This window comes from Megascapheus bottae, chromosome 36 (genome assembly GCF_031878675.1).
Source record: "Megascapheus bottae isolate mThoBot1 chromosome 36, mThoBot2.hap1, whole genome shotgun sequence".
NCBI lineage: Eukaryota > Metazoa > Chordata > Mammalia > Rodentia > Geomyidae > Megascapheus > Megascapheus bottae.
In genome coordinates, this window is record NC_143544.1 from 6647686 (window position 1) to 6660114 (window position 12429).

Sequence of the window (12429 nt, forward strand, 5' to 3'; positions counted from 1 at the left end):
CCTCGGTTGGGATTCTCTGATGAGGCAAGGTGTAAGGACGGAAAACTCACACCCAACTGCTTCAAGGCCCTCGCCCTCCCTGCTGGCCCTCTCCTGGTCCCCAAGCCCCAGCCTTCCTAGTAGTCCCCCCCAGCTCACCCTCACCACCTCCCAAGACCTTGGCCCTCCTCCCCCATTCCAGACCACATCCGCCCCAGGGGCCTTCGGCCTGACAGCTCCCTCCTCCTGCCGCTCTCCGCCCTCCTTGTCCGGATCTCCAAGGGCAGCCATAGGCTCTGGGCCCAGGGCTAGGCCTGCAGGTGGGGACTGCTGGTAGCCATGTCAGGTGAGCTGGGATGGGCAGGGACCATGGGGGCGGGGCCCGTGGGACAGCCCTGCTTCTGGACCCCACAGACAAACTAGCAGACAGGAAGCCTGTCCTGTCCCACTGTCCAACCGTGTATCCTTAGGGCCCTAGACTTCCCTGAGCTAAACCCCTCCCCAGGCCAGGCTGTGTGGCTCATGAGACACCCGAGGTCAGGGGTTACTGAGTGCTGCAGTTTGGATCCATTAGAAGAATCAGGGGCCTTAGGCTGGGGAGGTGACCTAGTGCTAGAGTGCTTGCCCAGCATACAGGAAGCCCTGGGTTCAATTTCTCAGTACCACATACACAGAAAAAGGTGGAAGTGGTGCTGTAGTGGCAGAGCACCAGCCCTGAACAAAAGAAGCTCAGGGACAGTGCCCAGGCATGGAGTTCAGTCCCCAGGACTGGCAAAGAACAAGAAGAAAAAGAATCAGGGGCCTGTGCCCCAAGAGGGGTACAGCTCCCAAGATGCTTTCTTACAGAGCTTGCTGGCAGCACCTTGTCAGGGGCGTCACCCCCCTCCCAGCTGAGCACTGTGACGCTGGAGGACCTGGAGCTTCTCCTGGCAGAAGCCCTGACGAGCTCTGAGCCTTTGAATCCGGAAGAGACTTCGGAGAGGTATGAGTGTTGCCACTGCGCATCCAACCTCGCTGCTCCCAAGCAGAGCGCTTCCAAGTGCAAAGGGCAACTGGAGCAGAGGTGAGCTGCCTGTGGGGATGGGGCAGGGCTGAGACGGGGCTCCCCCCAGCCCCAGTAGACGGAGCTGAGCCAGCCTGCTCTGGCCAGTGTGGCGGACCTGCAGGCGGAGGTGGCATGCCTGCGAGGACACAAAGAGCGCTGTGAACAGGTCACACTGGGTCTGCTTCGGGAGCTGCTGCAGTTGCGCGCTCGCGTGCAGCTGCAGGATTCTGAGCTGCAGGAGTTGCAGCAGGAGGTACAGCAGGCGGCCAGGACTCCCGAGAAGGATGCATTAGAGGTGAGCCTTGGAGCAGCATCTCCCCTGCCCACAATGCACTGGACCTCTTCCTAGGGGTTGAGACAATATCCCCCTGGACCAGAGCACCCCCAGGCCTTCAACACCACCCCCATACACTTCCTTGAGCTGTAGGAACTTAGTAGACAACAAGCCAGCCTGCCCAACCCCAGCCCCTCTTCTTTGCAGTTCTCTGGATCCCAGAAGGAGAACCAGATGCAGGTCCTGGATATAAGGTATCCACCCCCCCATACATAGGTGTGGGCTCAGTGGGAGGTGGGGGACCACTAGCCCCGGGTAAGCCATTTCCACATATGCTCCGACTTCTGACCTGGGTCTCCCCCACCAAAGCTGCTCTGCACGGCTTTGGGTGGCCAGCCGGGAGGCTGTGCAGCCCGTGCCGAGCCTGGCAGAGGCGGCTCCTTCTGTACCAGGCTGGTGGAGGTCCGAGAGGCCTTGATGCAGATCCGGCAGACCCAGGCTCTGCAGAATTCGGAGAGGAAGAGCGTGGAGCGTGACATGAGCCTCAGGTAGGCCGCCACCTCCTGCACTGGCCCTGAGCCCACCTCCCACCTGGTACACACGTCTGGGCATTCCTGATCCAGCCAAGGATGGGGTCCTGGCCCCTGTGTTCTGGGCATGCCCCCCAGCATCCCCCGTGCTCCGCGCCCAGCTCGCTGTGGAGCCGCAGGGCTGCCCCTCCCTCCTTGGCACTGTCGTGTGGTTCCTCGGTGGCAGCTTGTATTTCCCAGCCCGTCCGCTTCCCCGGGGCTGCTATGACTCTCCACTCTCCCTAGATTGACCCAGCTGACTGGCTTGCTGAGGCAAGAGGAAAAGGGCCGTGAGGTAGCCTGTGGGGCCCTGCAGAAGAGTCAGCAGGACACCAGCCAGAAGGTGGAACGTGTAGTGGCCAAGCTGCAGGTACCATGGGGAGGTGCTTGGGTGGTGGTGCCCGCCGCCGTGGCCGCCTCCTCTCCCACTTAAGGCCACTCCAATCAGGTCAGCAAAAGGAATGTCTACCCTCTGAGCGCCTTCCACGGCCATTTTTGGCCTGTCTTGCCCTCCGAGTGGGTTGTAAGTTCTGAGGCTTCCTCTCTCGGCTGGTCTCTGGGAGAGGCCTGCTGTCCAGCATGGGGCCGGGGACAAGACCCACACTCTCTGCAAACAGACCAGGGAAGCAGTGACTCCACCGTGTGCCCAGCTCCTCCCAGGGCCAGGCCGGGCGCCCCCAGCTGTGCCTTCATAGCTCTGCTACCCAGAGTTGCCGGTGTCCCCTCTCACTGCCCACCGGGAAGGAGACATATGGTCTCTCCCAAAAAGGCAGGGGCATTGAGCTGACGTTCCTGATGTGCTGGGCGTAGGCGCCGCCTGCCTCTTCTCTGAGCGCAGGAGTACAGAAGGCTCTCTAGGACCAGGGGTCAGCCCACAATCACACAGTGACTGTTTTAGTAAATAAAGTTTTATTGGCACAGAGCCAGGGACGTTCATTTACAAATGATCAATATTTGCCTTGGGGCTGGAACAGTAAGGCTGGGAGGCTTGAAGAGAGACCTTTGCAGCCCCAAAACATTTGTGGTCTGGCTGCTGACCCTGCTCAAAAGCACCCCAATATTTTTATAGGCAAGGATGCCAGCAGGTGCTCAGAGGGAGGCTGAGCCCATCTGTTCACGGTCTGTGGCCGCTCTCTTGACCCACACTCAGCCCTGAGTAACCCAAGCCTGGGGACGAAGGGTGGGGTTACAGTATGGAGGCAGAGAGTACAGGATGGAGATGGAGAGGATGTGGGTGGAGGCATAGGGGGTGTGGAAGAAAGCATGAAAGCCTGGCCCGGCCTCTGTGAAGCAGCACCTTTGAGGGGGTCTCCTGCTGTGAGGACGCTCCATTCTGTCTCTCACCTGCTTCCCTGCCTGAGGCCGAAGCTGGGACGCAAGCTGGCTACTCTGCAGCCTCCCTAGTGCCCATCTGGCGGCACTGATTCACATCTGGGATTTCTAGACCCCAGGATGCCTGACCTTCAGGCCCTTCCGACCCAAGCTTGGTGGGACAGGGGCCTCTGCCCACCCCACCTTCCTTCTCGTCCTGAATGTGATAAGTCTAGCTCCGCTGGGTGCGGGGCCAAGAAAAGAACTAAGCAGGGGCCAGGCAGGCTGTCCATCGTGGAGGTTGCAGGTGACCATGCTGGCTTCCCCAGGTCCTGGTGACCAAGCTTGGAGAGGAGATGAGCCTCCGCTTCCTCAAAAGGGAGGCCAAGCTGTGCGGGTTTCTGCAGAAGAGTTTCCTGGCCCTGGAGCAGGTAGGGGCCTCGACTGGACCCCTGGAAGAGCCTGGACTGGGACGGCAGCCCTCCAGGTAGGGGCCCAGACTCATTCTCTGTCCCTGCAGAGAATGAAGGCTTTGGAGAACACGAGGCTGAAGGTGGAGAACAGCCTGCGAGAGGAGCTTGAGGTCCGCTGGCAGAAGCTTCTGGATCTGACTGAGGAGCACATGAGGATGGTGCAGGCCCAGCGTCAGGTAGGCACACAGTGGCAGGCCGGTGCACAGACAGGCAGGTGCCGGAACTCAGAGCCATCTTTGCGGCAGGAGGAAGAAGGCCACTTGCTGGGCCAGTGCCAGGGCCTGGACGCAGCCGTGGTCCAGCTCACCACATTTGTGCGGCAGAACCAGCTGTCCCTGAACCGCGTGCTGCTGGCTGAGCAGAAGGCCCGGTGGGTGTCCCATCGGAACTCAGGAGCTTGCTGGGGCACACGAAAGGCCCCGCCCTGTGGCCCCCTACTCACCCACGAGGCCCGCTGCACACACAGGGGCAGACTGGCTGGCCTGGGGTACTGACTCCCTCCCCTCTGCATCCTGTCCCTCCTTTGGGGGGAGCATAGCCCACTCCCCTTGGTGGCACATGTGGTAACACCCCACCCCCTGATCTCTGGGATCTCAGGAGAGGTTCCAGAGCTAGTGGCTAGCCCCTCCTCCCTGGTGGCATTGAGGGACACTCTTGGTGACACAGGGAGGCCATCGTGAACTTGGAGGAGAGCCAGGCTGGGGAGCTGGCCTCCTACCTGCATGAGAACTTGGAGGCTGTGCAGCTGTCTGGCAAGCTGGCCCAGCAGGAGATGCAGAGCGCACTGGAGCTGGTAAGGGGCCAGAAGAGACGCCCAGAAACCCAGACACTGGATCCCAGCCAGGATATTCCCAATCCCCTTCTTTCCCCCCACAGCTCCAAGAGAAGAGCCGGGCCCTGGAGGAGCTGGTGGCTGATGTGGCCCGGCAGCTGAAGGACCTGAGTGACCACTGCCTGGCCTTGAGCTGGAGGCTGGACCTGCAGGAGCAGACATTGGGCATGAAGCTGTCCCAGGTGAGTCCTGGAGACAGAATGGGACTGGGGCAGAGGCCCGGCCCCTGCTGCCCCTCCCCTGCCCCCCTCGGGCTGGGAACTGTCCCAGGCAGCAGCCCCTGACTTCTTTCTTGGTGCCCGCTGCTGATGCCAGGAAGCCACGGCGTGGCTTTCCACCATCCCAGTGGTGTGGGCTGCCAGCTGGCGAGGCAGCTCCAACTCCCCGCATTCTTCTTTGTACTGGTACTAGGGCTTGAACACAAGCTTTTCCAGCCGAGTGGCACTCTACCGCTGGAGCCACGTTCCAGCCTTTTCCTGGTGAACTGGGGATAAGAGTTTCTGGGATTTGTCTCCCTAGGCTGGCTCCAAGTTGCCATCCCCACATCTCTGGGCTACCTGAGTAGCCAGGATTATGGGCGTGAGCCACTGGCTTCTGGCTAACAATTCTCTCTTTATGGTGTGCAGTTCCCTGACTAGCTCATCCACAGAGCTGTGCATCTGCTCAGTGCTGGAACTTTCTCATGGCCCCAGCCCACTGCTGTCCTTCCTGCCCGCTCCACAGCACTGGCTGTCACGAACCCCCTTTCTCTCTCTGAGTGGCCTGTTCTAGGGAGTAGACTCATTGCAGGCCAGTAGTCAGGCCGTGTCTTGGGCTCCTCCCTCTGAACGTGTCTTCGTGACCCCCCTTCTGGTGGCGTGGGTCCGCCTTGCTCCTCCAGCTGGCCCTGCAGCCTGCTTGACTTGTGTTATCAGAACAGAAACCCTGGGTTTCTACTCGGCATTTCAGGTAGAAGGCATCTCAGCAGGGCCTCCTGGCTCCAGCCTCTGACCCTGGCAACAAGGCCGGCTCTTTCTGGGCCAGGTGGTTCTGCCTATGGGGGCCCTGGGGCTTCCTTGGCTTTGCTGGCATGTCTGCTCCTCCTGTGCCTAGACGGGCTGCTCCAGAGAGTGTGCAGGTCTGTGCACGAATGTGAGGTGGACGTGGGCTCTGGCCCACCCATCTGCCTGACCTTCCTCTCCAGACTAGAGCTTCTACCTCACATCTGGGTCCTAGGCAAAGATTGAGTGGGAGTGTGCAGAGAGGAAGTCTCAGGAGGACTTGGTCAGGCGGCTAAAGGAAGTCTCGGCACAGCTGCAGGCAGTGCAGGAGCAGGTGGACAGCTTTCCCCAGAAGGTGGGCAAGGACACGGGCACTGTGTCCCTATCCCGTCTCCCCATGCCCGCCCGAGCTGGTCCCGCCTACGTCATGGGTCTGGGCTCAGCCTGGGTTTCTGCCCACTCCACATTTCAGATAGAAGGCATCTCAGGGGAGTGTACCTCCCACAGGAGTGATGCTGACCTGAAGATCTCAGCTGAGGGCAAGGCCAGGTGAGAGCCCAGCCCAACAGCCCCCTCCTCCCACATGTCCTGGGGCAGCCCTGCCCCCAGCCCAGCTGGCCCCAGTGGAAGCCCACCTCCCCTCTGCTGCAGCCTGCACAGACCCCTGCGTGTCCACCTCTGCCAACATCCGCCCTGGAGAGGAGGCTGTGCTGAGCCCCTCGAGCTCCTTAGGCCTGTGGTGGCCAGAGGAGTCCCTGCCCTGCCATGCCTGTCCCTGGGAGGCCCCCGGCGTACCCCTTAGGCAGCCCCTGGCACCCACAGGGCGGCCGCGGTCGATGCCGTGCAGCTAGAGCTGGCCGCACTGCAGTCGTCCGTGCAGCTACTCAAGGAGAACCACCCTGGGCGGAAGATTGCTGAGATCCAGGGCAACCTGGCTACGGTACCGCTCAGACCCGGGAGTGCCCTGGGCAGGCCCCTGGGGGCGGGCGCCGTGGACTGCTCACCCGCAGGGCCCTGTTCAGTTCCAGAAGCAAATGATCAAACTGGAACACAGCATCCAAGTCAACAAGACCATCCAGAACCTAAAGTTTAATACAGAGACCAAGCTGGTGAGAGGCCTTGGGTGGCCCTGACCTACCCTCCGTCCCTCCTTGCCTCCCTCCCTCCTTGCCTCCCTCCCTCCCTGCCTCCCTCCCTCCCTCCCTCTGGTCCCAGTCCAGTGTCCACAGCCTGCTGTCTGCCTGGCTGGCGCTGAGGTGTGTTGCTCCAAAGATAAGGCCTCCGGCCAGGCTCCCCACCCCCTTCCAGGGAGATAAACCCCCCACGTGTCCTCCCCCTTTCCCCTCCCCCTTCCCTGGGGCTCCTGGGCAGCACCAGTGCCCCGTGACCTCAGCACCTCTGTGCCCCCTGCGCCCCTGCGCCCGCAGCGCACGGAGGAGATTGCCGGCCTGCGGGAGAGCGTGCTGCGCCTGTGGAGCGAGGAGGGGCCCTGGCCGCTGACGCTGGGCAGTAAGCGGATGCTGATGGCCCTGGTGAGACAGCGGTTCTTCATCAAAGACGTGGCGCCCGACGGGCTGGTCTCCGTGAACCGCTGGGGCCTGTACCAGGCTCTGAGGTGGGCAGCGGGGGTCCGGGTGCCCCCCCCCCAGGCGGGGGCCGCAGGGCGGGAGGCGGGGGAGGCCCCACGAGCCATGTCTCTGTGCGTGCAGGTGGCTGCGGTGGAAAGCTGTCTTCATGAGCCTGGCAGCCCAGCCTAAACCAGGAGCCCTCTCCCCCCAAAAGCCCGTGTCCCTTTCCCAGAAATAAATGCACAGCTCTTGTCCCTGTCAGAGCCAGTCCCATGATGCCTCAGGGCCAGCCCCCCAGGGGCTTGGGGGGGCCAATGGGGGTCCAGGGACCAAAGGCCAGTTCCTGGACATCTCCCCCAGGACCTTCCTGCCACGCCCAGCCTCAGGGCCCACTCGCCCGGGTTCAGGGCTCCGGCAGGTGTGCCAAGTGCAGGACATGGGTGCTGTCTCCAGCCCAGCCTAGCGCCCCTCCCTGGCCCCATGGCTTCAGCCACTCATCCGAGGAATAAACGCCACATCCCCCTTCCTGCCATGCACGGAGACCTGAGCAGACTCAAGCCCTTGTGCCGCCAGCCCCGGGGCCCCTGAAAACTGCAGTTCCTGCCCGGGCCCCCACTCCCATGGGCAGAGATCTGGGGACCCCGGCACGCAGTGGGGAGCAGTGAGGGCTCTGGCCTGGCTGGACCGGGCCTCCCCTTTCTGCAATCCTCCGAGCCTTGGCGGCAGCCAGCAACAGCAACTCCAGCCCCCCCTTCGCTAGACCCCCGCAAGCTGAGCGCCATCCAGAGTCTGGGCGTCCTCGCCATGCGGCTCCGCATCAGCCTCGACTGACCAGCTGGCCAGCAGGTCACTGAAGTCTGGTGTGCTGGGGTGGAGCAAGCCCAGGGTGCTGGGCTCTGGCTCTTTCCAGAAGGAGGGGGGCAGCTTCCTCTGCGTCATGGGGGTGATGTGGCCATACTTGCGCTCCAGTCTCAGTCTGTGGCCGGCCGACACGTGAGGCCCCGAAAATTGCCGCAGCCCATAGTCAAAGAGCTCGGCTAGGGGCCCCAGTGGCGGGGTGTCCTCCCCTCCGACGCCCAGCCTGTAGGCCTGCCCCTCAGGTATCTCAGGAGAGCAGACCCCCGACGCTGTGGCCTCCTCGTACTCCAGAGCCCCGGCCTGGGCCAGGCGTGCCAGGTCAGCATAGTAGAGCTCTCGGGCAGAGTGGCTGGCTGCATAGACGTCTGTGGGGTCTGGGTCCTGTCCCTCAGCCTTGCAGCCAAAGTACCTTTGGATGTCACCACTAATGAGCTCTGAGAAACGCAGCAGCTGCAGTGGGGTCTCAGGGCTGCTGGGACCCTGGGGGGCTATCCCTGAGTTCGGGAGGGGCAGGCTGCAAACTTGTGGTCCCTCGGTCTCCAGCTCCTCCTCCTCCTCTTCCTCCTCCTCCTCCTCCTCCTCTTCCTCCTCCTCCGAAGTTCCTGGGGGCTCCAGGTCCAGAGACAAGAAGGGTTGGTGGGATGGCAAAGGCAGCCGGAAGTCACAGAGGGGCCGGATCACACCTGCAGCCATCTCTTCCCTGACCTGAGCTGCTGGGGCTTCTGGCTGCTAGGAGGAGGCAGAGGGACAGGTTATGGCCAGCCTGGCACGCCTTGCTGGACTTGATACCCCCAGAAAGGCCACCTCTCTCCTGACTCCCTGGAGCCCCCAGCCCTTCTGTGCTTGGGGAGGGCCCTGGCTCAGCAGGAGAGAGATGGGCAGACTGAATGGACCCGGGGCTGCCCCAGCAGGAGGAGAGGCTGCCAGTGTACAGGTGTGGGGTGCAGGGCAAGGACCGGCCACAGGTGGGAGCAACTGCCCTGGAGGTCAGGGTCTCTCCTCTCGAGGGCCTGGGGCAGCAGCGGAGATGGGATGGTGCCCGTCAGAGTGAGGCCCTCAAACCACAGAGGAGGGTGCAGGAGGGAGAGCTGGTGGGGCTCCCCCACCTGGAGCCCAGGAAGAGGCCGTGGGAGTCCACCCCGTGGCCCCAAGCTGCCTGGCCCCTGCCCACCCGTGGGCGAGGTAGAGAGTGATCCCTGGGCTTCCTTCCAGCAAGCTCCAGGGCTTGGGGAGTTGGTTCTGTTCCTAGCTGAGTCTGGTCTTGAACTCACTCCTTTCCTTCCTCCACCTTCTGAATCCTGGGGCCACACAATGGTCCCCCATGTTACTTGACGCCTGGCCACCAAGTGAAAAGAGGCCACGTGGGAGTGGCCCTACCCTGGAGGGGCCCATGTGGAGGACCCCAGAATGAGTGGAGACCCAGGAAGGCTCCGGGAAAGCAGCTGGGCCTGGAGCTTGACAGGGATCTCTGGGGAAGCTGCTAGAGGAGTGGCCAAGTGGGAGAAATGTCACCAGGTCCCTCCCCAGGTTGGAGGCAAGTGGCTGCCCATTCCAAAAAAGAAGCAGCAAGACGGGGAGCTGGCTCCTCTCGTGCCTGCTCAGACAGGGGTCTCAAGAGGCGCCTGCGCCTGGGGCTGGCTGGCACAGCCCACCCCGCTCAGTGCCTGCGGCTCTGGGATGGGGAACCAGGGTGAGCATCAAGCGGCCTCCTGCCCCCTCCCTCTGGCCACGCTGAGATCCTCCTCCTGCTGGGCCCCCTCCACATAGGAGCTATCCAGGGACCCTCAGGGTGGCCCAGAGCCAAGCACAGGAGCAGGAGGGGCCTTTGCCCCGGGGGTAGCTGGTGCCCAGCCCTCCCTCCCCACCAAGCCCGGGCTCCTACCTGACTGGGGCGCAGGTCTTGCGAGCAGACCCACCTCCACCTGGGCGCAAGCATTTATAGCCGGGCTCTGTAACTGCCTGAGGCTGGCAAATATTTGGTGACGGCATTGTCTTCGCAGACTGGGCAAATAGAGCCCGTTTGCTTTAGCGCCCGGCAACCAGGGCCCCACCGTGGGGGGAGTGCCTGCAGACCAGCCTGTCCCCTGGCTTGCCTGGGGACCGTGGAGTGTTTGTCCTGGCCCCAGCTGGCCCACACCTTGGACCCGAGAACTCTTATCTCTGCCTCTGATGGGCCTGGTCCAGGCCTTGTCAAATAGGCGGAAAATTAAATTTCATGCTATTTTGAGTTCTGGAGTACAGCTCTCCAGAAGACACCCCGCTCCATAGCGCAGGTTGTAAACAGAGCCGCCCTGGATGCTGGCGAGGGGGGACGGAGCCCCGTGGCCCCTGACCAAATGAGAGGCAGAGTGTGGGAAGGAGCCACGTCCAGACCCAAAGCACAGAGCTCATGTAGGTGGCGCCCGGAGCCCCTGCTCAGACCCCTGTGCCAGCAGGAATAGATGGTGGCCATCTCTACTCTCCCAGACAGGGCCCAGCCGCCGCTTGGAGGCCCAGATGCCTCCCCCAGCCTTCCTCTGGCCATATCCCCCACTCTGGTGACCTGCCGGTGTGCTGCCATGTGTGCTGTGAAGCCTGGGAACTGCCAGGATGCACACACCCTCACTGTGGAGGGTCCTCTGGCTCCGAGGGCTCGGACCCTGGCCACCCATGGTTCTTGGGTTTGCACCTGGGTCTCCCTGTCCCTGTCTCCACGCTGTGTGTCCATCCTGTGTCAGCTCCCTGTGTTCCCATAAGGATGTCCACAACAACCCCGCGTGTCCCAGCCCCGCTACTTGTGTCTGCAGTGACCCTGCTCTGGGTCAGGCAGTCCTGGTGGTCCTGTGCCATCTTCATTTATGTATTTATTAATTTTTTTTGGTTGTTGGTGGGGCTTGAATGCCAGGCCTGGGTGTTGTCCCTGAGCTCTTCAGCCTTGAGCCACAGCGCCACTTCCCGTTTTCTAGTGGTTAATTGGAGATTAGTCTCGAAGACTTTAGTGCTCAGGCTGGCTTTGAACCACGATCCTCAGTCTCAGCCTCCTGAGCCACTGCACCCGGCACAGGAACCTTTCACTCCTGGATCTGAAGAAACGTGCCCTGTCCTGGCTGTGGTGGCCTTGTACAGGTAGTGGCCCAGGCTGGCAGGATGTCCAGGGCTGTCCTTCCCTTCCTGCCCAGGACCCCAGAAATGGCCCTAGCGTGGTGGCGGCCACAGCAGCTCCTGGCTGGAGCCACAGTGCCCCCCGCTGTTTGGTGTAGGAAAGGGCGACATGGCCGCCCCTCCTGAGGTGTGGTGTGTGTTGCCTTGCTGGGGAGGAGGAGAGGGAGCACCCGGGGGCCTCAGGAGATGATGGGGACCTGTGTGCCCCACCCTGACCAGATTCAGGGCAGCATGGAACCCAGGCTGGGAACTGAGGGGAGCCCTGTCCTCAAGCAGCTCCTGCCTAGAAGCCTTCAGAGGGGCTCCCAGCAGAGGATACAGTCCCCATAGGCTCCGGTAGCCCTGAGCCCCTGGTTTCTAGGCGGCCCAAAGTGACCCCAGGATCCCTGGATATAAGGTGGGCGAGCAGGGGCCAGGCTGGAGGACGCTACCCTGCTGTCTTTGAAGGTGAAAGGAGGGAGGAGCCGGAAGCCAAGGGATTCCAGGGCCTCCAAAAGCAGGCCACCTCAAGGAGTCCAGTTCCCCTGCCGACACCTCAGTTCCAGGCCCTCAACTCGTCTTGGATCTTGAGCTCCACAGCGTTGAGTGTGTCCCTCAAGCCACTCAATCATGGTCATCCGTTTCAGCACAAAAAAGTCATGGCTGGAGACTTGGCTGGAGGTGGAGCTGGAGCTGGGCGGGCAGACCGATCCGATTGGGTCTCGTGGAGGAGGGAGATGTAATGTGCCTGTGCATGTGTCCTGGATGAACCTACAAACCGGTAACACCCAGTCTTGCCAGCAAGGACATACTCCTGGGACTGCTTCTCCCATCCATTCTTGGACATCATCCTCTGCTCCTGCAGTGACCAAAGATCTCTGGTGCTTGCGTGCTGGAAGCAAGCTTGTCCCATAGCAATCCTGGTGGTCTTCCTGCCTGGAAGCAGGTGAGAGAGCAATGACTCAGCCTGGGGTGGAAATTCTAGAGTAGGGAAGAAACCAGAGCAGGTAAGTGTCCGGGAAGGGGAGCCTGAGGAGGGGCTAAAGCAGGAGGCCGCAGGGAGCGCTCATCCGAGAGCCAAGTGGGAACCCACCAGGGTAAATTGAGGGGTGCGATGGGCGCCCCTGCTTCAGAAGCAGGCCTGCGGACCGAGTGCGGGGCCGAGCCGCGGTGTCTGTGCTGAGGTTGAAGCTAGTCAGGATCACCAGGTGTCCTCCAGGTTTTTCTATTTTGTCTCTGGGGACAGCAATCTGAGGGAGACACTGACTTGGCCACAGTCCTGGATGATGCCTGCTGTGCGGGGTTGGGGGGTCCCTGGGCCCCAGCATGCATCTGGGCTCCTGGATGGGCTGTGGCCCGAGCCTACATCCCAGCCCAGCTCCACGGCAGGCTGGGCTTCATGGAGCGCTGCCCACTGCCC

General features: G+C 62.1%; 2 protein-coding genes across 2 annotated transcripts; one reads left to right on the forward strand and one right to left on the reverse strand.

Annotated features, from left to right (window-relative positions):
- Positions 1-318: 318 nt before the first annotated feature.
- On the forward strand, positions 319-7282 carry Ccdc154 (coiled-coil domain containing 154). Its single transcript, XM_090324691.1, has 17 exons — positions 319-325; positions 796-1042; positions 1130-1319; positions 1506-1552; positions 1751-1846; positions 2114-2237; positions 3508-3609; positions 3699-3827; positions 3897-4021; positions 4318-4444; positions 4528-4665; positions 5699-5818; positions 5936-6012; positions 6286-6403; positions 6486-6572; positions 6891-7078; positions 7173-7282. Exons 1-17 carry the CDS (start codon positions 319-321, stop codon positions 7267-7269), a joined length of 2019 nt encoding a protein of 672 aa, XP_090180817.1. The 3' UTR covers positions 7270-7282.
- On the reverse strand, positions 7021-9845 carry Percc1 (proline and glutamate rich with coiled coil 1). Its single transcript, XM_090324748.1, has 2 exons — positions 9772-9845; positions 7021-8618 (listed from the first exon to the last, which is right to left on the reverse strand). Exons 1-2 carry the CDS (start codon positions 9823-9825, stop codon positions 7788-7790), a joined length of 885 nt encoding a protein of 294 aa, XP_090180874.1. The 5' UTR covers positions 9826-9845; the 3' UTR covers positions 7021-7787.
- Positions 9846-12429: the final 2584 nt, after the last annotated feature.

Excerpts from the sequence above, each read along its gene's own strand:
- Percc1 (XM_090324748.1), bottom strand. The coding sequence starts at position 9,825 with ATGCTTGCGCCCAGGTGGAGGTGGGTCTGCTCGCAAGACCTGCGCCCC. Across the intron at positions 8,619-9,771 it reads AAGACCTGCGCCCCAGTCAG|CAGCCAGAAGCCCCAGCAGC; the intron begins GTAGGAGCCCGG and ends GCCTCCTCCTAG.
- Ccdc154 (XM_090324691.1), top strand. Across the intron at positions 1,320-1,505 it reads CCGAGAAGGATGCATTAGAG|TTCTCTGGATCCCAGAAGGA; the intron begins GTGAGCCTTGGA and ends TCTTCTTTGCAG. Across the intron at positions 4,666-5,698 it reads TGGGCATGAAGCTGTCCCAG|GCAAAGATTGAGTGGGAGTG; the intron begins GTGAGTCCTGGA and ends TCTGGGTCCTAG.